This window comes from Chroicocephalus ridibundus, chromosome Z, assembly GCF_963924245.1.
Source record: "Chroicocephalus ridibundus chromosome Z, bChrRid1.1, whole genome shotgun sequence".
Taxonomy (NCBI): domain Eukaryota; kingdom Metazoa; phylum Chordata; class Aves; order Charadriiformes; family Laridae; genus Chroicocephalus; species Chroicocephalus ridibundus.
The window spans coordinates 608,987-636,682 of NC_086316.1; the positions used below are offsets into that span (position 1 = coordinate 608,987).

General features: G+C 45.3%; 1 protein-coding gene across 5 annotated transcripts; it reads right to left on the minus strand.

Moving 5' to 3' along the window:
• Positions 1 to 1,248: 1,248 nt before the first annotated feature.
• Positions 1,249 to 26,990, minus strand: MELK (maternal embryonic leucine zipper kinase). Of its 5 annotated transcripts, XM_063320913.1 has the most exons (17): positions 26,326 to 26,990; positions 25,762 to 25,915; positions 25,385 to 25,470; positions 24,803 to 24,919; positions 24,175 to 24,318; positions 22,527 to 22,595; positions 21,295 to 21,387; positions 20,030 to 20,128; positions 13,117 to 13,185; positions 12,479 to 12,577; positions 11,405 to 11,491; positions 9,948 to 10,076; positions 6,249 to 6,474; positions 4,415 to 4,508; positions 3,804 to 3,972; positions 3,202 to 3,305; positions 1,249 to 1,530 (listed from the first exon to the last, which is right to left on the minus strand). In XM_063320913.1, the coding sequence occupies exons 1-17, from the start codon at positions 26,458 to 26,460 to the stop codon at positions 1,353 to 1,355; spliced, it is 2,052 nt and encodes a 683-aa protein (XP_063176983.1). In that variant the 5' UTR covers positions 26,461 to 26,990; the 3' UTR covers positions 1,249 to 1,352. The 5 variants fall into 5 exon arrangements, with proteins under 5 accessions (XP_063176983.1, XP_063176987.1, XP_063176986.1 ...); XM_063320917.1 differs by lacking the exon at positions 24,803 to 24,919; XM_063320916.1 differs by lacking the exon at positions 21,295 to 21,387.
• Positions 26,991 to 27,696: the final 706 nt, after the last annotated feature.

Below are 27,696 nucleotides of genomic sequence, written 5' to 3' on the forward strand. Positions count from 1 at the left end.
AAGAAATCCTAGTTACGTTATCCCTCTAGTTAAATTAAGGGATAGTGAGCAAACAGTTTTAACTAGCAGAGGTGGGGGTCGGGCTCTTCTCCCAAGGAACAGGCGACAGGACAAGAGGAAACAGCCTCAAGCTGCACCACGGGAGGTTTAGGACAGATATTAGGAAAAGTTTCTTCATGGAAAGAGTTGTCAAGGATTGGAAGAGGCTGCCCAGGGCAGTGGTGGAGTCGCCATCCCTGGAGGGGCAAACGTGGTGCTGAGGGACATGGCTTAGTGGTAACTTGGCAGTGATGGGTCAATGGTTGGACTCGATGATCTAAAGGTCTCTTCCAACCAAAACGATTCTATGACTGCCACTGGAAGCTTCCAACACCCCACTGTCCACCTACCCAGCCCTCCCATGGGTGAGCTTTAGGCTTTAGTTAAGGGGCAATAATGTGGGGTTTTCACACAGCCTACGTCATAGTTGCCTTCATGTACCTTAAGATGAACGTGCAGCACATTATCAACTTATCTAGGTATTACTGGACACCTTTGCACAGAGAAAGACTTCAACATATCTTCCCACTGCCGCTGCTTGGATTTATCCCAGTATCCCCGGCTACTGAAGCACGGCTAAAGGCATGAATAGGACAGACACCACCAGCGCTTGGCAGACACATACCTCTTCCCAAGGGGAAACCCTAACACCCCAAACAACTCTTACGTGCACTTACTAGTCCTGTATATTTCAAATTGTACTTTTTGTTCTGCGCCCGGTACCGTAAAGGTATCCCTCCGAGCTCCTTGTAGACAGCCGGGGTTACAAATGGCTTCTCCACTGACAACAGTTCAAAGGTGCTCTGGTTCCTAACACGACGTTCTGATGATCACTTAACACAAGAGCATCAGAAAGTACACACACTTGTTAAGCATCAGTGAGGCTTTGTAATGAGACACAGTAACGCTTTATATGGGATCATAGTTTAAATCCTAGCCCTCTTGACTTCACATTTATTGAAGACAGTCCCATTTTGTACAACACTGAGCATATAGTGTAACTCTGGGAACCACAGCTGTGACTTAGTTAATGATCTCAATAAATCCTACTTAAGCAGAGACAAGAAGAGAATTATGCAAATGACTATTTCTGTACCACACGTACTTGATAACTGAAGACATACCAAAATAAGCTGGTTCAGCATACAAACACCAATACTTTTTTAACCCGCATATGTGAAAAATACGCAAGAGGGGGAACAGCTTACAGAATTTTATTTCATAAGAGTTGCACAACATTATTACAAAGTAATGTAAACATACAAAAGCCTCAAGTACAAAACTGCTGCTTCCTCAGCACATGCATCAGCCAGTCACAGCTGGCAGCTGGACAAAACGTCTTCCACCAGTCTCTTGTAGGCCCAGGCATCACCTTTAAGCCGTTGTCGCCTGATACCCACCAGTTCAGTTTTACTGAGCTGACACACTTCTAACTCAAACTTCATAGTGACTTCGCCAAAATCCGACCGCATTTGACATTTCAGGGTATAACTGTACAAAACAAAGGGAAAACAGAGTAATCGCTTAACTGTTTAATGTTTCTTTTGCAATGCAATTCTGAATTAATAAAAGCACTTTACAGACATTATCCCATTGCTATTCAGAATATTGGGAAACAACACAGAATTTAGTGAACCAAGGCTTTGAGTTTTCAGTCAATATATTCACCAATGACATGGATGAGGGTACAGTGTCCCCTCGGCACGTTTGCTGATGACACAAAGCTGGGAGGAGTGACTGACACAGCAGAAGGCCGTGCTGCCATTCAGCGAGACCTGGACAGGCCAGAGAGTTGGGCGCAGAGGAACCTCATGGAGTTCAAAAAGGGCAAGTGCAGGGTCCTGCCCCTGGGGAGGAATAACCCCCCGCACCAGGACAGGTTGGGGCTGACCTGCCTGAGGAAAAGCTGAGGGATTTGGGTCTTGTCAGTCTGGAAAAAAGACAGCTGAGGGGGATCTCATCAACGCTTATAAATACTGAAAGGGGGGGTGTCAGGAGGATGGGGCCAGGCTCTTTTCAGTGGTGCCCGGGGACAGGACAAGGGGTAACGGGCACAAACTTGAGCGTAGGAAGTTCCACCTAAACGTGAGGAGGAACTTCTTCACTTTGAGGGTGGCAGAGCCCTGGCACAGGCTGCCCAGAGAGGTGGGGGAGTCTCCGTCTCTGGAGACATTCCAAACCCGCCTGGACGCGTTCCTGTGCCACCTGCTGTGGGTGACCCTGCTCTGGCAGGGGTTGGACTGGGTGATCTCCAGAGGTCCCTGCCAACCCCCATCATTCTGTGATTCTGTGACATGTAGCACCAACGTCCCACCCAGCCACAGGCCCTCATTCTCCGAGTGCAGAGCTGGAAGTCTGGAGACGTTCCCACAATTTTTCGTAGACAAAACTGCTCTCCTCTCTGCAGAGTCACGGCTGCCAAGAGGCTGGTTACAGCTCAGCTGGTGTGACGAGTGGAGAAACTGAATCTGAAGTTTAAATCATTACAATGGGAGGAGGCGCCTCTGTGGAGTTCACTATCCTTCCAGATTTTGAGCTTGGAAATGCATCAGAGGTTAAAGTGTACTCTGACATTCTACAATGCCTATCACTCACATATTCAAGAACTTTAGAAAATGCATATTCGTAAGTGAGCACAAGAAGATCAGAACTAGGAACCAATCCTAGTCTCAGTACCTTACTCTAGTTAGTAGATGCTACAAGTTACAATAAGGTTAGACAAAGGTGTAGATTCTGTGCAGCTTTTAAAATATACTGATCTCTTGGCTAAATGTTTATGTGTTTTACCTGCCAAGAATGAAGGTTAGAGGTACTCGCATTATCTCCCAAAATCATCTGTTTTGGTCATGTGACTGTACCATAACAAACCTTTTGTATTTACAATTTCACAAGAGACAGATAAAATTGACATCAGCCTTTCAGAGCCACCTCACTATTCCCAGCTGTCAGCTGCCAAGCTCTATTAGAGCTCACTTAACATTGCTTTGCATCGGGTGGAGAAGTCTTACGGCATACCTTCATTTAGCGCTTTGTACACTTTCTATAAAATTATTATATTTTACACTGCGAGGCTGAGAAAGTTTAAATACTTCACTTTATCAAGGATTGGAGTACTGATTATTTAGACAAATACAAGTTGAAGTCATCGTCTTTTACACTTACCCCTTCTGAACATATTCCACATGCTTCCTTGAAAGAATAGCAATTATTTCGTTCAACAGTTGGTCTGGATTCAGCAGCTGAGTGGTGGTAACATTATAGTGAGCCTAAAAGTAGTCAGATCATTAAAATAAGAGTCAAGGGGGAAAAAAAAAAATCTTTCTCCTAAAACTGAAGAAATTACAAAAAATTTTCATAAAGCAAGCTTTGGAGTAGCAAACTTGTGAAAAATGCTTCAACTTCCCAATATTATCATAACTAACACATTGCAGTAGCAGCAAGAACACCAAACAATTAATATTAAATCATGCCCAAACTACAATCCACCATAAAATCCGAAGTGGCAGCGGAGGGCCGGGGCAGACTGAGAAGGCAGACACACGACTGTGCCTCGGGCGCCCTCCTGCACGCTCCACAGCCAGGAGATTGCTGATGGTGCATCACCGAGCCGAGACCGAGCACTTCTGATGTGCAAGGAACAGGCATGGCGCCACGAGGCTTTTGCAGGACTAAACCATCGCCATATTTAAAGAGAAAAATGTAACTTACTACTCATAACTTTACTGTTAATTCTTTTTAAGTAAGATTTTTTCCAGCAACCTTACCTTAAGTTTCCTTGGACAATCTCTAGCGCATCGTTTCTTTTTGCTTGGTGTAAGCATTGTGATCACTTTATCTAGGCCTCTTTCAAGACTTCCGAATACTTTGGCTTTTCTCTTCTTTTGGCTGCGACTCACATGAGCAACGTTGAGATCTAATTCCCCTGAGTGACACCTGTTACATGAACAAAATTAATTAGCTATTTTTCCTCGGTGTTCAGAAATTAGTCATTTTGGATACATCACTAAAATATTACCAGACCTGTTGGAATGAAGAAAACCAAAGCAAGTGCAGTGTATTATGAGAGTTTCTGTTCGAAAGTCAGTTGAGATTTAAACCCAGAGATGTATATAGAAACTGCAGCTCTCTGGGGAACTAGAATAAGAAGGAACTTATATTATGGAAAATAATATATTCTGAAGATAATTGAGACATAGTTTTAAAACTTTTCTCTGCCTTCAGTGTTTTCCAGTGAATGTAGAAAGGGTTTTAGGAAGGTTCGTACCAAGAGAATGGAAATAACTACTTGCTGTTGTAACAAGGCTCCCTAGGCAGTACATGGATTAAGGTAGTCCTGCTTTAAATCAGAAGTGTACACAAATAACTGGACATTTACCTCCTTTTGGGAAGAACCTCAGCTGCTGTCAATTCATCTGTGTTTGTTGGGTTTGTGGGTTTCTTAATTGGGGTGACTGCAGTGAACTGTCTCTCTGAAAGAAAGAATCCAAGCCAAAGCAGGTATGTTTTTGCATAAAGGATTTTCTTTTCTTCAGCAAGGATTTCTCATGATTAATAATTTATTTCTAAAATCGCCCCCCCTTTTCTATCTCAGGTCTGTATCTTCAGAATGATAAAATACGTTTTTAATATAACAATACTACCCCTACTTTACAAAGAAAAACTGTGACTGATTTCCCCAGGGCTCTACAAGTCAAGCCTTAGAGCGACCAATGCAGTTCAATATCAGAAATTTGGAAAGGAAGAGGATTAGAATTTCTTTCTTGCTCTGCCACTAGTCCCAGAATAAATAGTGAGCAATTCACTGCGTCAAATAGTTATGTTCTTCACCAAGCCATTTCCCTTATAGGAAGGGTGTGAGCTTGTACAGCCACGTTTAATAATACACTCTACGTAACAGCCTAACAAGTTCTACTAATCACACATTGAGAGTTCTGCAGAGCATGGTTTTGAATGTGCAGAAGCAAACACCAAGTGAAACAGTGAGTTGCTAAAATTAAATTCAACTTCAGCATTTAAAGTTTCAGCTCTCTGGAGAATTGCACCTGGCCCCAGACAATGATGATGTCAAAATTTCCAACAGATACTTCCACTTTTCCACCTCTAAGAAAATATTAATACTACCTTTCCTGACCCAAAAGTCTTTCAATGAAACAAAGAATTAGCTTTTCATTGTTTAATCCTCAGAAATATCTCACTAAAATGAGCAGAAACAGTGTTTCTGCATTTCCCACTTCAGAAAGAGCATCTACTTTTGTGAAGTCAAACTTCACAAGTTCTTCACATACAACCTTAAGAGAAAAGAAATAAAACTCATATAAACAACTAGTCTTTGCAGCGCACTTGCTTAAATGCTTTACAAAGGATGTCACTGAACAGCAGCATGTCCAAGATCCCTTGTAACTTGAATCAGCCTACAAGTACTTACTGTTTCTGAACAATGTTCCTTAGCATCTGGAACAGAAGAGTCTCCTACTGGAAAGAGTCCTTGGCATTTCAAGGACAGAGTTAGCATTTACAGTATCAACACCAAAACTTTTATGTTAATGGTTGAAAGGAACGGTAATGTGTATACAGGATCCATCCATTTTCATAAGAATGGACTAGACAGGCTGAGGACAGAAATTTCTGGTAACTCGGAAAAGCTAACACAATTTAGCCAGATTTCTGTGGTCCATCACGTAACTGTAAGATCTATACATTGTTAACGCAAGTGTTTTCACTGCCACAGCGGACTGTTACTATGAAAACACTGATATGCAAACACACAAAAAATTCTCTAAGCAGCAGTAAAAGCAGATTTGACTAAAAGTACGCCTTTATTTTCCACTCAAAGTAATATCAAAGAAAAAACAGAGTATTGAGGAAATTGTGTTCTCAGCCTTCGTGGAAGAGTGGAACCAGATACAAGTTTTAGGAACACATCACTTGGCTCCCTGTCAGAGCGCACCAAAAGGCATGCGCGTGTGTTACCGTAAGCAGCAGTGACTTCTGTAATTAACATACAAGTAACCTGCCCCGATGTATGGTTAAACCTCCTTCAGCACCTTACCGATGTACTAGAAGAACCAGGCTGGTGAATACAGCAAAAAAGGTTAAGTCTTCCAGAAACAGATGTTTTGGATACACAAGTATTGTGATCGTATTTTAATTTACAATAATTTCTAAGCGACATGTGTGTTCTAAGTTTTCATTAGTTACATTCAACGTACCTTTGAAGACAGGTGCCTGAAAGGGTATGGTTTGTACTTGCGTCTCAATCTGACTCTTCGCAGAAGAAGTCGTTGGAGCAGGAAGCGCAAAGGGCATTTCATTTCTTAAAGCTGACTCTGTATCAACATTCTCTTTGTTTTCATGCTTCTCTGATGCCACTTTTCTTGTCACTGGAGTTGACAGTGTGAATTCTGTATCGTACAGTTGAGCATCATGCCTTGAATGCTACAAGAGATGTAACAAAAAGAAGACATCCTTTGCTGTATTCTGATCACATTCAGGAGTGTTACAGACAAGGAAATTATAAAATTGAAGCAGCTTAAAAATACCATACAATGCTTGCCTATCGAGCGAAATAGTTAAAAACTCTTCAATACTCCTGATTCCATCTATAACTTGCTAATAAACATCTCAAGTCATTTGCCAGTTCTTTATCTGCTCTTCCACATTCTTCAGCTTGCACGTTTAAGACTATTCCTCACCAGCTCATCTAAACACAGCTAAGAATTTTCATTTGGTTTGATTGTGTAATTGTAATTGCTTCATTGGATTTTCTCGTCCGATACAGACAGGTGGAACTTCTTCAAAGACTTGTCCAGCTCTAGCCTGGCTCTGAGGTCTTGTTTGCTGTACCTTATTGTTTTCCTCTCCATTTTAAAATCCTCACTGCCTCATTTACTCATTCTCAGTTGAGATTCCACTGCACTACTAATAGCAAGATTTCATCAGAGAATTGTCACAAAATCTTACTTCTTTCTAAGTTCTTAATTATGGCTAATAGCTCATGGAAGTTCGCATGACCGAGACCTAAGTTTTATATGACTTTAACATTGTCATTATGGATTTATCATTTGTATCAAAAGCAGATGGGAAATTATTCTCAAGCGTTACAAAGTCATCTTTCATGATCTGCATCAAGAAGAGAAGTGAGTCACAAAAAATACCTTCCTTTGATTTCAACACAAGCTCTTTGTAACAAAAGTCAAATAATAAGCTGGAAAGAAACCCAAGAAAAGAATGCAGTAAAATCTGAAAGGGGGATGGATAAAGGTAAACACATGACAACCAAAACCTGTGATTATGTAATCTGCAACAGTACTTGAACTGGCATTCAGAAGCCTTCATGTAATTGCTAGCTCCAAAAAAAGATGTCGTTTCTTAAATCACAGGATTCATAACTTCAGCCAAGACTGCTACCCTTCATGGCTCACACCACATACAATCAGATGCGTACCACAGTACCCTTAGTTTCTAACACCTTTTGCTATTTTCAGGAAACTCTTCCCAAGGACCTGTTTCATACCACTTCAGCGAAATTGCAGGTATTCCAAATTATCAGTCCTCGGTTGGAATGGATCCCATTTTAGGAAGCTTTGCTCTGCTGGCAGGTAAGTTTCTCTTGCTCTATGATGAAGGATATTGAAATGATCAGATCTCTCATTACTACTGGAAAAGAAACAGAACTTCCTGGTATGCTACCAGACCTACTACGATGACTTACTAAAAAGGCCTTACCGGGGGCTCCTAGTACAGCAAGCAAGCTAGCAGCCCAATACTGTAGGTGAAATCACGTCCCATTACAATACGAATACCTGAACAGGATTCCTTGGCTACCCTGCTCCAGATGAAATTCAGGCCATGGTGAATTTTTTTGGAATATCCTTCTACATCAAATTGCTTGAAACAAGGCAGTACCACGTACAAGCTTGTGCCACCAAATTCAGAAACTGGCTAAGTTAAAGGTTATGTTTGCTTGGTTGTCTTCACATTAGACCAGCTCTAGCTAGAGAACTTTGCCAGTTGGGCATTTCAGCAAATTGAAGTGATACTCACTCACAGTATCTACACGCAGGTAAGTTAAATATGTCCTGAGAGCTGTAGGAGGACTACTGGATTGTTGTATTGTGTGGACATGGTTTTCACAATCATCTGTGAAGGCATAATGCGTATGTTAAATAGTAGCATTAGCCAGATGAATTTACCTAGGGCACCACTAAAGATGAAGTAACTTCACAGCATCAGCGCTACTGAACCTAGAGAACCTCCGACTTCAAATCATCTGAGTGTGGAAGACTAACCCACCATGATCATGGAAAGCACATTATGCATATTCATCAACACTTATGATTCATGATTTGTTATGCAGCCCTGGTAATCTTAGAATTCTCATCTGCGTTTCAAAGCAGTTGTATGAGTGAACTGAAACGATTTACATGCAATTGAATCGGGTGCATAAGAAAGTATTTATTCTGAGTGCTTGTCTCTATGTAGAGAATAGCACATTCAGATAGCTAGTTAACAATTTTACACCAATGTCTACAGTTCAAGGGGGAACGGTTAATAGGAAGTCTGCAATTTTATTGAATGTTTTTGAGTTTGTCAAATACAGACGAGCATCACTGACATCACATATAGCTGCATATTATATATGACATTGCAAGCAATTTAGCAACTGTAGAGTGGTTATGAAGTGCCCTATCTGCAATTTGCTACCAAACCACAGGAACTGAAATTACTGTAAGATATACAAGCCCACATGAGAATGCAATTAATCAGAAAAACATCAGCAACATTTTTCCTTTATTAAAAATAAACAGAATCCTCTCTGGGATTGTGTTCTGAAAGGAAACAGATGAGGAAGGAATGGGTCTCTCTCCTTTGATCATCATCAGCTCATGTAGTGTTCGTGTCATCTCAAAGTAGGCTGCCCAGATGACACACCAGGATATTTCAAAAGACCTTCCTTGCTAAGCCATGCTAAACGCAACTAGCAAGGTACAAAAATATTTACACACAAGTGTGAAAAAGCAGAGTAAGAAGTTAGGCATCACAGAGGAAAATCTGGAATGATCACGTAGGCCAGACACTGGGCAACTTTAGTCCATTTCTGTGAGTAGCCAAGGGGACGTTCTGTGCAGTACACGTAACACACCACGTCCCCGCAGACAGTTATTCCAGTAATACCAATTCAAGAAGCAGCCCTGCTTTCAAAAACATGTTAATGAGGAGATTGAGCTGTTTAATGACCAAGACTTTGGCTGACTGCACACATGGTCTCTTACTGACATTGTCATGGTTTAACCCAAGCTGGCGACTAGGACCATGCAGCCACTTGCTCACCCCTCCTTCCCCCAAAAATGTTGCAGGGAGAAGAGAGAGAAAAGGAGGGGAAAGGGAAAAGGAAGGCAAAAAAAACCAAAACAAAACCCACACTCGTGAGTTGAAGTAGAGTTAAATAGAACAATATCAGAAAAGAAAAAAAAATACCAAAAAGGATAATAATAATAATAACAACAACAACAACAGAAGTCACTCTCACACCCTGGTAAACTGGTACCACCCCGCGCAGTGATCGCGGATCCCCCCTCCCACCCAACCCCCACTTATACACTGAGCATGCCGTCTGTGGTAGAGAATATTCCATCAGCCATTCCCTTGTCCTGTCTGTATTCCCTTCTCAGCTTCCATGGGAAGCTGAAGAGAGTCCTTGAAAAGCATAAACATCGCCTAGCAACAACTAAAACAATATGTATTGTTGACGTTCCCTTCACAGCAATCACTAGAAAGGAAATTAACTCTTTCCTGGCTAAAACCAGGGTGTAAGTTTAGGGCACCAGTCTGTTTTTCTAGGCACAGCTTTGTTAATGCAGAGCAGCATTTTAATCAGTACTTTGTCCTGTTGAATTCAAAAAACTTACCTCGAGGCCTGCGGCTTGTGATGTACTAACATATTCTGTTAGACATGGAACACTTAAGCGAATACTCTTGCCACGAGCCTTCTTGGACTGAAGCATGAGATACGTTGCTGACAACTGGTCATATTTCCACTAGGGGGGGAAAAAAAAAAAAATTAATCTCCTCTTTGGAAACATTAGGAGAACAAAGCAAGCTCAGCCTTCTGAAAATTTCTGCAAGATTTTCTACCTGATGTGCACCCTAATGTTTGATGACATAAGTGTACTTTCAGACTTCAGTTGGTTCACAACACATGTCTGAGATCAAGAAACAGGCTATGGTTGTCGTTCTTTGCACGTTACTCTGTAGTATGCTCACTAGCATGAAAACCAGTCCTGGGGCCAGAATCTATCTACTGAATAAATGGCAAAGCTATTAATTCAGTTTAGCCAATATTTCAAGCAGAGTCTCAATTTTTTGGAAGTCCCTCCTCATTCTTCCTCCACGAGTGGCACCAACTTTTTGCATGATTTTTGGCAACTCTGCTTGTGTGAGAAACACGGGTACAAAGCTTGACAGGTTTGCAGCATAGCACAACTAGTTTGAATTAGTTATAAGGGATTAGAAGTACTGCCATAAAGGACTGTGCAAATAACACAAACCTACTTGGAAGGACTTTTCCCCTTGTAGACAGATTATTTCCTATAACTGAAGAACAAGTAGCATTAACTCCACAAATGCATCTTAAGTATCACACATATTTTAAGTCCGTTTCTACTACAGTTATGTGGAAACCCTGACAGTTTTTCCAAAATGAAGAACTATGTCACTGTTACCGTGTATAAAAAAGGAAAAAATTTAACTTCCAGGACGAATTTTCCGATTCAGGGTAAAGCTGGAGTATGCATCACGTTTTAAGTCCCTTCTACAGCTTGCCATGTCATTGCATCTGAACATTTGTGCAGTTCTTCTAGAACTCAGTTCAACATTTGTCATTTTTATTCCACTTTTAAAAACTGCGAATAGTAACTCTCAAAAATGTATTTTATAGTCTGTCTGGGTGATGCTCTGATATTTTTTTTTCTTTCTTTTTTTTTTTTTTTTCTCCTCTTACTTATTGAACCATTTCAAAGCAAAAGCTAGCCCAGGAAATGGCATCTGTTTTTCAACTACGAATTTCTTTAAGTCTATTTTGACTTTAAAAGATTATGAAGGATTTTACCATGCGTAGAAATAACAGTAAGGTTTAGGAACTATCACGAGCACAATTAGAGGAAAAGGAAAAAAAAAAAGTTTGAACTTCAGAACTGTAATTATAAGCTACAGTTAGATTCTGGAGTTCGGCACGGGCTCCTCAATTCTGGAAAGTATTAAAAATTTCATAACTGAGAATGAGTGAGCATTAGCCTGTTAATACAGTAAGTTTATTTACTGTATTACTGTGTTTAATTACTGTAAATTACCAATATATACTTCTTACCTCTGATATTAATTTTGATATAGTCTCCCTGCTCTGTTTATGAAACACAGAAAGCTCTGTTACGCAGTCTTCATCAAGATGTCTCAGCTGCAAGAACATGACAGATATTGAAGCATGAGGCTTTCAAGTCGTCTCATAATCCATATCCGACTGTGATACTGTCGTGAAACTCAGTGGGCAGCTCAATAATCAACTATGATTTTAGACCTTGTATTTTAAATAGGTAGCATCACAGCTAAATACTGTAGGGAATGGACTGAAAAAGTCATACAAGTTCAACAACTTCACAGTCTGGCCCCTCCTTGGTGAGAGGTTGTGAATTCAAATAAGCCTGACAGCAGATGAGATTTTTACTTGAATGGAAGCTACACTTTCATCTCTCCTTAAATATTCAAAGCTATCAGACATGCACATCTTTTCTACAGCCCTTCAGAACTGATGCTGCAAGCACAGTACGGCTGCTCTTTATCCAGAGAAACAGTGGCATCCAGTGGCCAAAGGGAGGCACCGGCTGCAAACATGCAGGAACTTCTCAGTACTTACTACTGACAGCTAGATTATTTTGGTTTTTCCCCTCTCCATACTACCTTAGTCTCTCACACAAGTAAAACAAGTGATAGACAGGATGAACATACTTTCAATGAGGTCGAATTTTTATTCAATCTAGAAATTTTCAGTGCGGACTAGACACAAGATAAACCATAATCATAATGAACATGCTCTTGAGAACATTTGCCTTTTGCCCGTAAAGTATTGACCAACCAGCCTGGAGAATCAACTGGTCACCCACACGCAGAAATACTTCACATTTTTATGAGAAGTCAGTTATTTTGCGAATTAAGCATCAGTTGCAGAATGCAATGAAAACACATTTGAAATTCCTCCTCAAGGGAAATTTAGAGAGAGTAGCAACATTTTGACAGCAAGAGGAATCAGAATGGAACTATGGCCATCTCAAAATTCGTCTTTGGAGAAACATCTTCCCACCCCTGTACTGTGAGGATGGTACTAAGCCAGTAAAGATCACGTTAAATACTTAATTAAATCAAGTATTCATCTGACAAGTGTACTTACTGTGTATTTACTTTGCCACTGAACAGCATCAGAATAACCTTGCATGAGCCAAGGGTGACTTAATAGATGTTTAACCGTAATCCGCTTCTTTGGGTCCACCTAGTGGGCAATAAATATTAAGCTGATGCTTAAATCATTGAGAAGAACTGAAGAAACAGTTTGTCTTCTACTCAGAATTTTAGGGTGGTTACAAGCTCAAACAGAAACCAATACTGCTTTGTAGCTTGAGCAAAAGGAAGGTCAAACACGTGCGCTGTGAAGAGCAGTCACAGAACCTACAGTTACAATAAATATTCCAGGAATATTTAGCACTAGCTAGATTGCTTATGTAGCCCAAATACATATCCAGTATGTTTAGCTTCATTTATAAAACAGATTATTTATAAAACACAATTAAGAACAACCAAATGCAGGCTGCTTGAAGACTCTGTTTGATTATTTGAACTTTGCTTAGTTATTTCTATACCAAATCATTCAACTCAAAGAATTTTCAGCAGAAGACAACATTCACCTTCTCTTCAAAAATTATAAAACTTCAGGTTTAAACACTGAATATTTTAAAAATATTTCATCGATGTAATGTTTTGACCTATGCAATAGTACTTTATAGACCTGTTGAATAGAAGCAATTCCTTTACCTGCAGCATTTGGTTAATTAGTAGTGTACTGCCAGGAGAGAGCCACTTTGGAATACTGTATTTTCCCCTCTGCAGAAAAGAAGACTGAGAATGAACCTTGAACAGCTAGCTCAAAACGAACTGTACATTACTTGGATTGTACCAACATCTGTATTCAGTCAAAAAGGAAGAACAGCAGGCACATGCAAATGTAGCTTTAAGAATAACTTGAATAAATTAATGGTAGTACCAAAATCCAGATGTGTCAGTAAGGAGAATGCTACGTTTGAATTATCAGATGCAGTTTTCACCCACTCAGCTTGTGTGATGTCCCTCTCAGCCCATTTTTGCAGCTAACCTGCTCCTTACCTACTGCATCATTTCATCATATCAAATATGATGAAATGAAGTTTTAGAAGCGCAAACAATGTTGGAGCATGAATGACTGATATTAGCACTTTGAAATTGTAATGTTCATTGAAATCACTACTTTTCAGAACTAAAAATAACACATCCTCAACATTTAGCTATCTTTTTTTGAATAGGTCACATCTAATGCTACAGTTTTGATCTCTGCTCATACCGCAGACAGGGAAAAGGTTACAGATCTAACAGGTAAGTTTCTTTCAATCAAATTATTTACTGGGGGTTTTTTAATTCTTGATTAGAAGAAAAGTGAAAATGGCTTTCAGATTTGAGGTAAAACAACAGTACCTAAAAAACAAACGAATTCACCATCAAGGATCATTTACTTGTCAATGAAAACGGAGGAAAAAAATAAATTAAAATCAGTAAACATTGTGAAGCAACATAACTATCAATTTTTCACAGCAGGTTTCTTCCTACAAATAAATGCCTCAATAACAAAACAGGTGGTATTATATGCAACGTACATTTCTAAGGAGAGCATGCATTACTTTGACATCACAGGTTAAAGAAGTTAAGTTACATCTTTACAGACTACACTAATGTGCTATTTATGAAGAGTTTGTAGCCTGTTTCACAACACAGCTTTACTCTGAAACTAAGCCAAGTCAAACAAAACGTGTAATCTGCATTTTGTTTTTATTTTATTATTATGTTCTGTACATTACATTACATACAGAACATTATTATGTTCTGTATTGCTACAGAACATGAGACAAGGAAAAATGAAATCAGCATCTACTTGACTGTGGGCAATGGTGGAAGGTAAATAGGTTGCAATAGCTACCAGATGCAGAAAATCACACCAGAAATAAGTTGGTTTGGGGGACTTTTCGGTTTTTTTGCTTGCTTGTTTTTTTGTTGGTTTTTTTTTTTTTTTTTTTTTTTACCAGAAGTTCCATCACATGCTTGATTTTTTCACTCAAAAATTAAAGGAGTTTATTGACGTATTCTCAAATTAAAAGTTGTGGAACATTCCAGGGAAAGAAACATTGCACAAAAGTCATATGATCCTAATTAGATTCAAGTAGCAGATTATTACATTGCCTTGAAACAAGAGTTATGGGTTGAGATTACAATAAATTTCAGGTTCTATAATGTGTGAAATTAAATTCCACAATGGTGCATAAGTGTCCTCATTTCAAGCGATTTTCAGTTCACAACCATGTAAAATTAAGACAAATTCAGAGTGGAAATAGCAAGCCTGCATCTTAACACCTGTGACATGATCAGTTTCCAACTGCACCCAGACTGAGTTTTAAAACTTGTCTCTCGGTTCACTTAAATACGTTTTCACTGGCCAACATTCTGTCAGTCCAAACCGCTCAGCTCCCAGTTCCCGTTAGACAATTGTAACTATGCAGAAACTGCCTTTGATGATCTTAAGATCTCTGCTCACGTTTCAACTACTGACAAGTTTAAGAGAACGAATGCCTTAAGCACACTGATCACTGACCAAGTTCTGCATCCTGGCATAACGACCAGCATAAAGGATTTTCTGTCATCCTACAGAAGTACACTTAGAAATGGATGAGTTCTCCATGTATAGTGACTCAACGGTTCAACAACACAGTTCACACCCCAAGCAAAGAGGGAAGGGTAGCTAAAGGCTGTCTGACAACCTAGTTGATTCCCATTTATAGCGATTTTACTGAGAAATTGCAAGCGCTTGCCAACACTATCTGGATGGACAAAGCTCTTACTCACACCGTTTTAGGTAATCCTGCGAGGAGCAGGGAGTTGGACTCAACGATCTTTATGGGTCCCTTCCTACTCAAGATATTCTAGATTATTCAAGTAGGAAAGTCATACCATTTCAATGGTGACTCATCTGAATATCGGCACCTTTACGCGATCTCTTTGGATCAGTCAGCTATTGTTTTTTGGTTTGCTTGGTTGTTGGGTTTTTTTACAGTTCTTTACAAAGACTCATACTGAACTTCCTATATATCTTCTGTCAAGGTACTCAAGTCCACTCCAATTCCAGGCTAAAAAGCCACGCCCTTTGATGAACTGATCCTGCACCTTGTAGAGCCCTGATTGTTATGCCCCCTGAAAACACTCCCTGTGTAGATCAGCTGTCAGTTGCCTTCTGCCACAGCAGTCCTTGGACGCTCTGCTCTCAAGGAACTTTGGGTTGGGTTTTTTTTGTTTGCTTGTTTGTTTTTTTGGTTTTTTTTTGGTTTTTTGTTGGTTTTTTTAAGACACATCAGACTCTGGGTGAGTCTGATGGCAGCTGAGAAGTGGTTGGCAGAGGTGTATGTATGATGTGGAACAGCAGCTGTTTAGCTGCATCAGGAGGAAAATACAGGGAAACAGAACCAATCACTGAATTCTATTACTTACTATTTATTCAACTTTCTGTTGATTATCATGTCCTACATTTCCTCCTCATTTTGGAGAAGGAAAGCTTAACAACAGATGCAGAACCCTGCTTTTGGTAGACATGAGAACGGTCTTCTTCCACTTGGAAGACCATGGCATCTGTCAGCCCTGCACCCACCAGTTCTGATGCAGCTTCCCAGATGGATCTCTTACAGGAACATCCTGCCACACAGACGTCTGGCTGCAGGGTGCGCCCTGCTCTTACACTGGTGGCAGACGGCAGTGGTGGGCACACCTCTAGGAGATGTGCCCAGGTAGAGGAGCTCCTCTGCTTAGTGATGGAGCTCAGGGGGGAGGTAAGCAGGTTAAGGACCATCAGGGAATGTGAGAGGAGAGAGAGATGCTTGGAGTCGCTCCCTGCCTCCCATGGCAGAAACCAAGCAGGCAGACAGAACCCCTGCTGCAGAGAACTCTGTCCTCTCTCCGCCCGACAACGTGGTGACTTGAACAATGGGAGACAATGGCAACAAGAAGTTCCTGCCCGGTGCAACAGGCACCACAGTCACATCTGCCCAGCGACTATCCCACCTTCCCAGGTGTCATTTTATAACAGGTACAGTGCTCCGTAAGGGAAACTGGACAATGATGAGCAATGATAGTTCTTCCAGCTTGGAGGTGTCAGCAAGGTCTAGCCACATCACCCCCTGCATCAAAACCTCTGCAGTGAAGAAGAGACAGGTCATTGTCATAGGCGACTCACTACTGAAGGGAGCGGAAGGAAGGCCTGATACACAGAGCAGACCTACTATATAGGGAGGTCTGCTGCCTCCCTGGGGCCCAGGTTAAGGATGTGAAGAAGCAGCTTCCCTCCCTCGTACGGCCCTCAGATTATTACCCCCTTTTGATCTTTCAGGTAGGCAATGACAAGGTAGCGAGCAGTCCGAGGGCAACGAAGGGAGATTGCAGGACCTTGGGACGACTGGTCAAGGGATTGGGAGCGCAAGTTGTGTCCTCCTTTACCCCCTCCAGTTGCGGGGAGTGATGACGGGGTAAACAGGAAAAGCCAGCAGATGAATGCCTGGCTCCGAGCCTGGTGCTACTGGCAGGACTTTGGGTTCTTTGACCACAGCTTGATTTAGAAGAATCATAGAATCATAGAATCATAGGGTTGGAAGGGACCTCTGGAGATCATCTAGTCCAACCCCCCTGCCAGAGCAGGGTCACCTAGAGCAGGTTACACAGGAACACATCCAGGTGGGTTTTGAATGTCTCCAGAGTTGGAGACTCCACCACCTCTCTGGGCAGCCTGTGCCAGGGCTCTGCCACCCTCAGGGTAAAGAAGTTCCTCCTCATGTTTAGGTGGAATTTCCTATGCTCAAGTTTGTGCCCATTACCTCTTGTCCTGTCCCCGGGCACCACTGAGAAGAGCCTGGCCCCATCCTCCTGACACCCACCCTTTAAGTATTTATAAGTGTTGATAAGGTCACCCCTCAGACGTCTTTTTTCCAGACTGAAGAGACCCAAATCCCTCAGCCTTTCCTCATAAGAGAGGTGTTCCAGTCCCATAATCATCTTTGTAGCTCTCTGCTGCACCCTTTCCAGCAGTTCCCTGTCCCGACAGGGACAAGACACCAGGCCTGCTGGTGGGAATAGCTTATCTTGCAGGGGGAAAACAGTCCTAGGACAAGAGTTATCAGGGCTCATTGAGAGAGCTTTAAACTAGATTCGAAGGACAGAGGGGGATGCAACTGGGCTTGTCAATGAGGCACCTGGGCGTAGTAGCTCAGCACTTGTGGGACAGCATGCCAGTATTTTTTAGAACCAGAAGGCCCACCACCCCTCAAGGGTGAAAACTACACACAAAACTCCCTCTCTGAAATGCTGATACACCAATGCACACAGCGTGAGGAATAAGCAGGAAGAGCTGGAGGTCTGTGTGCGGTGGCAGGGCCACGATCTCACTGCAATTACTGAGACATGGTGGGACAGCTCGCATGACTGGAATGCTGTCATGGATGGCTATGTCCTTTTCAGGAAAGACAGACCAGCGAGGCAGGGTGGTGGAGTTGCACTTTATGCGAGAGAGCAACTGGAATGCACTGAGCTCTCCCTGGGGGTGGATGAAGAGAGAGCTTGTGGGTAAGGATTAAGGGGCAGGCAAATATGAGGGACAGTGTTGTGGGTGTTTATTACAGGCCACCTGATCAGGATGGGGAAGCTGATGAGGCTTTCTACAGACAGCTGAAGGTAGCCTTGCAATCACAGGCCTTGGTTCTCATGGGGGACTTCAATCACCCTGATATCTGCTGGGCAGACCACGCAGCCAGGCACGCACAGTCCAGGAGGCTCCTCCAGTGTATTGATGACAGCTTTTTGACTCAGGTCATACAGGAGCCAACAAGGAGAGAAGCCCTCTTGGACCTGGTACTGACAAACACAGAGGGACTGGTGGAGGACATTAAGGTTGGGGGCAGACTTGGCTGTAGTGATCATGAGAAGATAGAGTTCGGGATCATGGGTAGTATCCACAAAACAAGCAGGACTGCAACCTTGGACTTCAGGAGGGCTAACTTTGACCTCTTCAAGAAACTTGGAGAGATCCCGTGGGCTAGGGCTCTGGAAGGTAGGGGCAGCTCAAGAGAGCTGGCTGATATTAAAATACCACTTTCTCCAAGCTAAGGATTGGTGCATCCCTAAGAGCAAGAAATCAGGCAAGGGAAGCAGGAGACTTGCATGGTTGGGCAGTGAGCTTCTGAAAAAGCTCAAGTGGAAGAAGGAAGCTTACAGCACATGGAAGAAGGGACTGACTGCTTGGGAAGAGTACAAGAATGCCATCAAGAGTATGCAGGGATGAAACGAGGAAAGCTAAGGCCTCCTGGGAATTAAACCTGGCAAGGGATGTCAAAGTCAACAGCAAGGCTTTCTTCAAGTATATTGTAGGCAAAAGGAAAACTAGAGAAAATGCGGGCCTGCTGTTGAATTAGACAGGAGCCATGGTGACAGAGGATGCAGAGAAGGCTAAGTTAGTGAATGCCGCCTTTACTTCAGTCTTCACTGCACAGGCCAGCCCCCAAAAGTCCCACACTTTGGAGGTAAGAGGGAAAGTCTGGACAAAGGAAGACTTCCCATTTGTTGAGGGGAATCAAGTTAGAGATCAATTAAGTAAACTGGATATCCACAAGTCCATGGGTCCCAATGGGATGCACCCGACAGTACTTAGGGAGCTGGAAGAAGTCATTGCTGGGCTGCTCTCCATCATCTTTGAAAGGTCCTGCAGTACAGGTGAGGCCGCACGTGGAGTGCTGTGTCCAGTTCTGGGCTCCCCAGTTCAAGAAGGACGGGGAACTGCTGGAGAGGGGACAGCAAAGGGCTACCAAGATGCTGAGGGCACTGGAACACCTCTCTGATGAGGAAAGGCTGAGGGATTTGGGTCTCTTCAGTCTGGAAAAAAGACGGCTGAGGGGGGGACCTTATCAACACTTACAAATACTAAAAGGGGGGGTGTCAGCAGGATGGGGCCAGGCTCTTTTCAGTGGTGCCCGGGGACAGGACAAGGGGTAACGGGCACAAACTTGAGCATGGGAAGTTCCATCTCAACATGAGGAGGAACCTCCTTACTTTGAGGGTGGCAGAGCCCTGGCACAGGCTGCCCAGAGAGGTGGTGGAGTCTCAGTCTCTGGAGACATTCCAAACCCGCCTGGACGCGTTCCTGTGCCACCTGCTCGGGGTGACCCTGCTCTGGCAGGGGGGTGGACGGGATGATCTCCAGAGGTCCCCGCCAACCCCTGCTAATCTGGGATTCTGTGATGAGAATAGCTGACGTGCAAGAACATTATTTTTGGCAAATCAAATTACATAGTTGCAATTCTATTCCATACAATAAAGGGAGAAGCCAGATCAAGGCTCGGACACAAAAATCCAGCCCACCAGCAAGACAATGCTTCTCCTGAAATTCAGTTTCCTACCTTCTTACAGGACCCAGCTAGAGTACTGCAAAGGACAACTGAAGACAGAAACAAACCCACAAAATATTGATAGGAAAAGTAGCACAGTGTAACAAGATGCAGCAGCTATGCCTTTTCGCACGAGGCACAGCTCAACAGGTTCTGCCATCAGGAAAGCAAAGACCTCTTGTAATGCTTAGCAATGTCTGTTCCCAGCGTATTCCAGCACCAATACCTACCGTGATCTTCCTGTAGACTGCCATGAGGCTGTTATCATCAAAGGGGAGAAAGCCACACAGCAGAGCATACAGCAGGACTCCCATGCTCCAAATATCCGCCTACAACATAAACGCAAGTGGAAGTTGCGAACATGATCTATCCAAAACAGGGTAGACAGGTAACATTGTCCCCCTTTGGCAAAGCCCACATGCAGCTCATGAGAAGCAGGCTCCTTAATTCTGGACAGAATGCTTACATTCCAAGTGCGAGCGCGCAACCCAAACTCCATTTTCCATTCACTCAAGCTAGAGCACCAGTAAAACAAGTATCCTCCCCTTAGGTCACTAAATTGCTGCATTACCTTCAATCTACAAGGATTTCGCTGGCGAAAATGAAATCCAACTAGGAATGGCACGGGATTTCCTATGGTAACGTATTGCGGATGACAGCCGCCGCCAGCACAGGTGCCATCAACCTGAAAACCCTGCTGCTTCTTCTCTGCTCGTAGAGGCACGACAAGGTCCACATGCCTCATACCGCCTCATACCGTAATCCCCACTTAGACCATAGATAAGGAGGCTCGCAAGGCACCAGACTTCACGCAAAACAAGAAAGAAAGCAGGAGTGAGAGGCTGAGGACAGTGGTGCAAGAGTATGCAAAAGGAAAAAAGACCGACTCCATCCCACGGCCCAACAATTTAGGAAGTTTGAAGGGATTGCAACGACAACAGTTTGGATAGATGAACAAAGGCGAGTACCACGTTCTAGACATGGAATCAAAGCTGGATAAACTCCACGGTTTTTCTCTCTCAAATTTTACTACGCTGCACAGTATGAAGAGAGCAAGTTTCCATACAAGAATTTCAAGCCAAAGACAGACCTGGTAAAGCACACAAAATACTGAAACTGCATAAAACTTGGCCACAAGAGCTGGATAATTAACAGAATAAATCACTGCTCCACAGAACGTGCAGCAGAAGGAAGGCATTTAAGTTACTGTTTTGTAGGGCACTAAAATACAGAGCAACAAATGGCGATAGCGAAGGACTAGTCAGAGACAAACCAGCCAGTGACACGACCTGCGGCCAAAAGCACTACGTGCTGTTCCAGGCTGTGACTGTTGAGGCCAGACACACAGCTTCCGAAAACGATCCAGGCAATGTTATCCAGTAGTAGTTGAGAGAGAAACCAAGTGAGCACAACTGAACTTCACCACCTTTAAATACTTAAATACCCGGCAGGGGGAGGTGGCGGAACCCCCCTAACCCAAACCGGTGCTCCATACCTCTGAGCCAATATAGGCTTTGCCCTGGATCAGCTCCGGTGCTGCATAAGCTGGGCTTCCGCAGGACGTGTTCAGACGGTTGTCAAGGCCACCCTAGAAGAACACAGAAAAGCCATCACACAGAAGCATCGGCTTTAACACAGCGTAAGTCTTCCACCCATGCCATATTAGAGGCCTCAGAGGCTTCATCTTCCTCTGCCATGCATCTGCATCCACCTGACGTTCGCTTTGGTGCAATATACGCTTCAATAGCAAAGTTGTCTAAGAGCACGAGGACCCTATAATCATTCAGATCCCAAGCTGCTCATTCACCTATTATCCTAGCAGCCTTTTCCGCAGCTCCTCCTCTGATAAGAATACTTTCCTTTGCAACTGCGGAGAGAAGAGAGATGGAACTTGGGAAGAAGTGATCCAAGAGCTACTGGGCATGAGGCTAGCTGGTTATTTATACCAATATTTAAGACAATAACTTCACGAAGAACAACTAAGACGACTTCCTTGTCAAAACCACATTATGACTTTGCCTGGGCTGTGTTCCAAGCAAGTCAGAATAAGATGACATGACACCACCGAGACGGTGGTCTAACAGAGCATCTTGCAGGGAATCAAGACTAACTTGAGTTAAGTAACACGATCTGAGGACAAGCAACTGTCTTTGGATCTGTAAGACCTTCTTGCCACTAAACCATTGCTTAACAGCACCCAGCTCGCACGTTAAGCTGACAAATAGAAAGGCCTCCTAGAAACCGATTTTAAACTCGGGAAACTACTCAGCACAAGCACGTGGAACCAGAGGATTTGTAAGTGTAACTGGAATAAACTATTTGACCCGATCCACATCTCCACGTACACACAAATCTTTTGAAAAAGACAGACACCGTTGAAACTCATTACAGAGAAATGCATGCCAACATCAGCTTTATATTATAGGTCTTTGCAGGGCACAGCAGTGCGACACGCACAAGATGATCTCTGCCTTAACTTATGATAAAATGGGAAATGTAAGAGGAGAAAATTATCTAACAGTTTGGTCGTAACACGCAGTTAACTGCTCTCTCACGCAGCTAGCCCCCTACCCCGTAATTAGTGACCGGACGACAACTACGCAAACAGCTTGAATTTAGGATCTTTGGGCGAGTCTCTGCATTGCCCTCTGAAGTCAAACGCGCGGTTTTTATGTGCGTGCAGCAGCTAATTTAGCCCTACTCTGGGAGAGCAACTGATACTCTTACCTTTGGCTTGGCACAAAGTCCGAAGTCTATCAGCTTCAAATTATGCTCCTTGTCAATCAGCAGATTTTCCTGGTAACAGAGAAAGCGGTAATGAGTGCTTCTATAACCTAAGTATCCAAGGGAGCACGTTTTCTTTCGCCTTATTGCTTCGTGTTGTTAGCAGCTAGAATTTACCTAAATCTCTCCTCTGGAGATTTTGATCGGTTGTTACCAAACATACCCCGTATTCCAGATGGGGAATCCCAGTTCCTACCCGCTGAGAAGGGTCTGGGGGGTGGGGCAGGGCTGATAGACAGCAACCTGGATGTGAGGCAGCAGCCTGCTCTGGCAGAAAAGGCAGTCGGCAGCGTCACGGACTGTGTTCAAAGGAGCACAGCGAGTCGGCTGGCGGAGTCACTCCAGTCCTCCGTTCAGCACAGCGACAACAGCGCAACCAGCTTCTGCCCCCCGCGCAGGAAGGCCATACAACTGAAGTGAGCTCTGGGGATTGCCAGCAGTGTGCTCAGGGGGCTGGAGCGCTTGCTCAACGAGAGGCTGGGGGAAAGGTGTTCCTTCAGCCTGTAGACGAGCAAGCTTCAGCGGAGATGTCGTGGCAGCCTTTTAATACCTCCCCGGAGGGCAGGAAGACAGAACTCGCCTCTTCACAGCAGCGCACGGTGGGAGAATTGACAGACAACAGGCATGGAGAGAGGTTCAGACTGGAACTAAGGAAATGCCTTTCTCCTCATAAGGACAGTGAAGGGCTCAACAGATTGCCCAGAGAGATCGTGCTGCCTCATCCTTGGGAGAGGTCGAAGATGTGACACGGATAAGGCCCGAGAAGCTTGGTCAGACACTGCTTTGAGCGGAAGGTTCCAACAGAAGCCTCTAGAAGCCACTTCCCACCCGAGTTATCACACAGGCCTATGAATCCGTCCGCTCGCCAACTGCAAAGCCAGCTCCTTCACAAAGGTACATACGATGCTTTGTTTGGGGAGAAGTTCTTCGGAGGCAAAGATTTCAGGAGCTCTCTAGGAAAACGCTTGTGCGCTAAAACAGTTGCTTTTCTCAGAGATGCCAGCAGCTGTAAAAATGCAAATTTCTAACCCCGTCAAGGAGAAAGGGACTCAGGTCTTCCATTACCTACACTGATGCTTAGGGATGATGATGCCCTAAACCCTGCCATGACAGCAAAGCCACAGGATGGGTCCAGTCGCATGCAGCTCCCCCTGCACCTTCTCTCTAACCACCGCTTGTTTAAATTATCCGTGTCACTTTTTCCTTTGGGCATGCAAATACAGCGGTTTGCACAACAGAGTGGCACCATAAAGTCTCTCTACAGGTACAAGCTGCAACGAAGGGGAGAACAAAAACGTCTAAGTAACATTCCAAGTCACATTCCTCTCTCCGCTCCACTCACAGCTGAAGCATGTTGTTCTGCTTCCCTTTCAGAGGAAGCCGAGGGAAGCTCCTTCCTCAGATACAGACACATCCAGCTCAGCTGAGGAACACAGTAGCAAGCCGAAACAATGCTCTTTCAGAAGACACTAGATAAAGAGCTCTAAGCACCAGAGAACAGAGAAGGCATAACTTACTCCAGCTCCTAATGGAGAAATGAAAGCGAGCGTTCGTTATCACTCATGCAAATCTAGCTACTCTTCAGGCTTACTGGTTTGAGGTCCCTGTGGGCATATCCCTGGCTGTGAACATAAGCAATCGCCGAAACAATCTGCCGAAAAAACACACGAGCTTCCTCTTCTGAAAGGCGATCCTTAGAAATGATGTAATCAAACAGCTCTCCTCCAGGACAGTACTGCACAAAGACAGGAAAAAGAGAATACCTTGAGAATACAGTAAGGAAATCCAAACAGCAGTGCGAGGACGCTCTTCCATCCCTCTGCGTTATCACGGTAGCGCCCAGGTGTCCCCCAAACGTGCCCTCAGCCGGCATCGCAGCAGACCAGAGCAGCCGAGGAGCCTGACTATTGCCTGATGCGCTGCGACAGATACATCACACTAATGGCACAGCCATACAAACTGCCCAGGAGGTGACAACCACGCCGGAGTTCCGGGGCCCTACGTACCCTCCTGGTGCTCTTTTAAAATAACTGAAGCACAAGGTAGCAATTACAGTTATTTCACTTCTTGTCAACAGCAAAGAGCGGCTTTTACAGGAAGAGAGAACATGCACATCATTCAGGGAACTTCCTAAGAATTGTTTCGTTTGAACTCTGTTATCAGCTACTGCTACAGCGAAAACCAGGAACCTTTGCCACAGGAGAAACACCGTTGCTTACCTCTAGGACCATGAACATTTTCTCAGATGTCTCTATCACGTGATACAACTGGCAAATATGCTGGTGCCTTAAATTCTTCATGGCATCAATTTCTATTTTAACACGAGGCAAGTCATCCTAAGAGACCACAACAGCAAGCCATGAAATTGCCAGCTACTGGGAAGGCTTGTCCATCACAGTAAGCACCAGACTACCGTGCAATACAAAGTTCCACAGCGCGAAGATGACAGCACCCGATTCAAGTGCCCAAATTCAACCCAGCAGCAGCTCTGCCGTTACTCTCCTACAATTCCGGCACATTGATCAGCCGAACCCAGAGGGGCAGCCGAAAAACAGCCAGTATTCTCACCAGCGTTCTGTTCAAATTACTGTAATAATCTGTAACTTCCTCAATTCTACAGCCAGAGAATGTCGCCCTCCCCACAAGAGGCCACGAGATTAATATTCTTTCAAGACTACAGCATCCACCAATAGCCCAAAGGGCAGGCAGGCTGCCTTTTGACACGTCGCACCCCTGTGTTCTCAAGAACTCCGCAAGGGCAGCGGAAGATCCCACCAACTTGTAAGTATCTCATGGCTTACCCCCAGAGCAAGTTTGTCCATGATTTTTATGGCAACCTTCTCACCAGTGAGGAGATGGCGTGCGAGTTTCACCTTTGCAAACCCACCTAGGATTGGAAAAAGAGACGTTGAAAGCTCAGCGTGAGGACACGTTTTCTTGCCTGTAATCTCACAGGGGCAGCGGATGTGTCACACACACAGCAGGCAGCGTCTTCACTAGAGCAAGAAGCGATCACTGACGCCAACTTTCAGTGACACTGCCAGAGCTCTGCCACGCAAAATACACAACAGAAACGTGCCCCGTGCCTTCGACAGCAACAGTTAACGTGTGCTTAGGGAAGCACGAGAGCGGTCAGACAGGGCGCGCGCATCGGGTTGTGCCCACGGATCAGGCCTACCTGTTCCAATCGTTTCATGTAATTCGTAGCACTTGAGAATTTCCTCATAATCACCTAAAGCCATTCTGAGAGGAACGGGGACCCGGCAATTCTTCTCAGCCCCTGCGAGGAGAAACTGCAGCCGGCCTTTGGGCTTCTCCACGCTGAGCAGACTCTGGAACGGAAAACGCATTTACTGCAGCCCAGCGCGGGCCGGGGCGGGGGGCGACCTGCGCTGATGACCAAGCGCTACACCCCCAGCGGGAAATTCACCAGACGGGGCAGCCCGAGCGCCCGCAGGCCCCGGGCACAGGCGGCTACCGTCTTACGGCGGCTCCTGACTAACGCTTGCCAGCGAGAGCGGGCGACTGCGCTGCCGAAGAGGCAAGCACGCCCGACCCGGCGGTATCCTCCGCGGGGCAACGAACGAGACCCAAGGAGACGCCGCGGCGGCAGCCTCCTTTCGCGAGCCCGCCCGCGCGGCCCGGCGAAAGGCGCCCAGCCCCCCCAGAGTCCTGCCGCCAGCAGACCCGCCGGGAGCCGCTAACGGGCTGCGGGGCAGCGGGGCCCGGAGGGTACGCTCACCGGCTCGGCAGCCGCCTCCCGGGGCGGCCGTTGCCGTTCAAATCTCTTGCCGCGGCGCCCGCTTCCGGGTAGGACGCCCGAGAGGCCAATCACCGCGCGGCGCTGGGCCGGAACAGGCGGAGACGCGCGGTGCATGACGGGAGGAAGGTCGAGGAGGAGCTGGGCGTGCGGGCGTCGCCATGGCGGGAGGGTCTCCGCTGCCCAGGCACCCGGTCCCGACAGGTGACGGGGAACGGCGCCCGCTCCCCCCGGGAATGCTGCCGCTCCCTACCGCCGGTGGGGGCTGGCGTGGGAGCCGCGCCGCCGGGCCTGCCGCCGCGCACAAGATGGCGCCCGGCCTACCGCCCCGGGGAGACTACGGCTCCCAGAACGCTCCGCGGGCCCGCCGTTCCCTGAGGGGAGGCCCTTCCCGCCGCCAGGCCCGGCCCCGCCCGCTCCGCTCGCGGCACCGCCCGGCGCCGGCCCCGCTTCACCCGGGAGCAGCGTTGGGCAGGCGGGGAAAGCGAACAGAAAGACGGGGGTTGCTCTGTTGAGTCCGGGCGGGGGCTGACGGTCTGCCTTGGCTGCGGGCGGCCATTCCCCTGCCAGGCCTCTGACGTCCCTGCGTACAGGCGTGTCGGCCTAAAGCCACAAGCGGAACAGGAAGAAGAAAAAAAATAAAAGAAGCCTGGTGGAACATGTGACTTCTGTAGAACGTTTGTCCTTTGGAAGCCTCCCGGACACATTGCCTGTTTCCTGAAGAAAGACCTACATTTCTAAAAGAAAGTTTCAGTTCTCTCCCGAATAACAAAGGCGAAGGCGGCTGTTTCGGGGACAGAGAGAATGGGGCCATTCTTTTAGGGCAAGACAAATGGTATCTCTTCTATTTGGGGCAGAGCCAGCGGTACCCATCGCAGAGCACTCAGTGCAACGCTTTTTCCCTCCCTCTCTCTCTCAGCTACGTGGGAGCCCCTTCTTCCCGTCGGAGATGAGCGACTTTGTCCTCGCCATCTTGAAAAACATGGCGGACCCCAGGGTCTCTGACACCCTGCTGGTTGCCAGGGTGCTGGAGCTGGTCTTGAGAGGCTCGTGCTCGGAGCTATACGGGGTAGGCAGTGTGCAGCCGGGTTGCCCTGTGTGCGTGGCACAGCTAGGCAGGGCAGCGCGTGCCGCTCTGCCCCGCAGCACGCAGACAGGCCACCTGTCCCGGCCCTGCTGGGATCAGGAGGCGTGATCAGCAAGCCTTCCACCTGGAGAGGCATCCAGTACACCTGGAACTGACTGCCCCAGGGGTGCAAACACAGCCCTGCTGTTAGCAAAGCACATCCCTGAAATGTTATTAGTAGCTAGGGTTGGAAGGCCTTACGGGAGTTCTCACAAATAATGAAGATT

Coding starts and splice junctions, on each gene's coding strand:
- MELK (XM_063320913.1), bottom strand. CDS start 26,460: ATGCACCGCGCGTCTCCGCCTGTTCCGGCCCAGCGCCGCGCGGTGATT. Junction 24,920..25,384: donor TGGACAAACTTGCTCTGGGG/GTAAGCCATGAG, acceptor GTGGTCTCTTAG/GATGACTTGCCTCGTGTTAA. Junction 4,509..6,248: donor TCAGGCACCTGTCTTCAAAG/GTACGTTGAATG, acceptor TCTTTCTTTCAG/AGAGACAGTTCACTGCAGTC.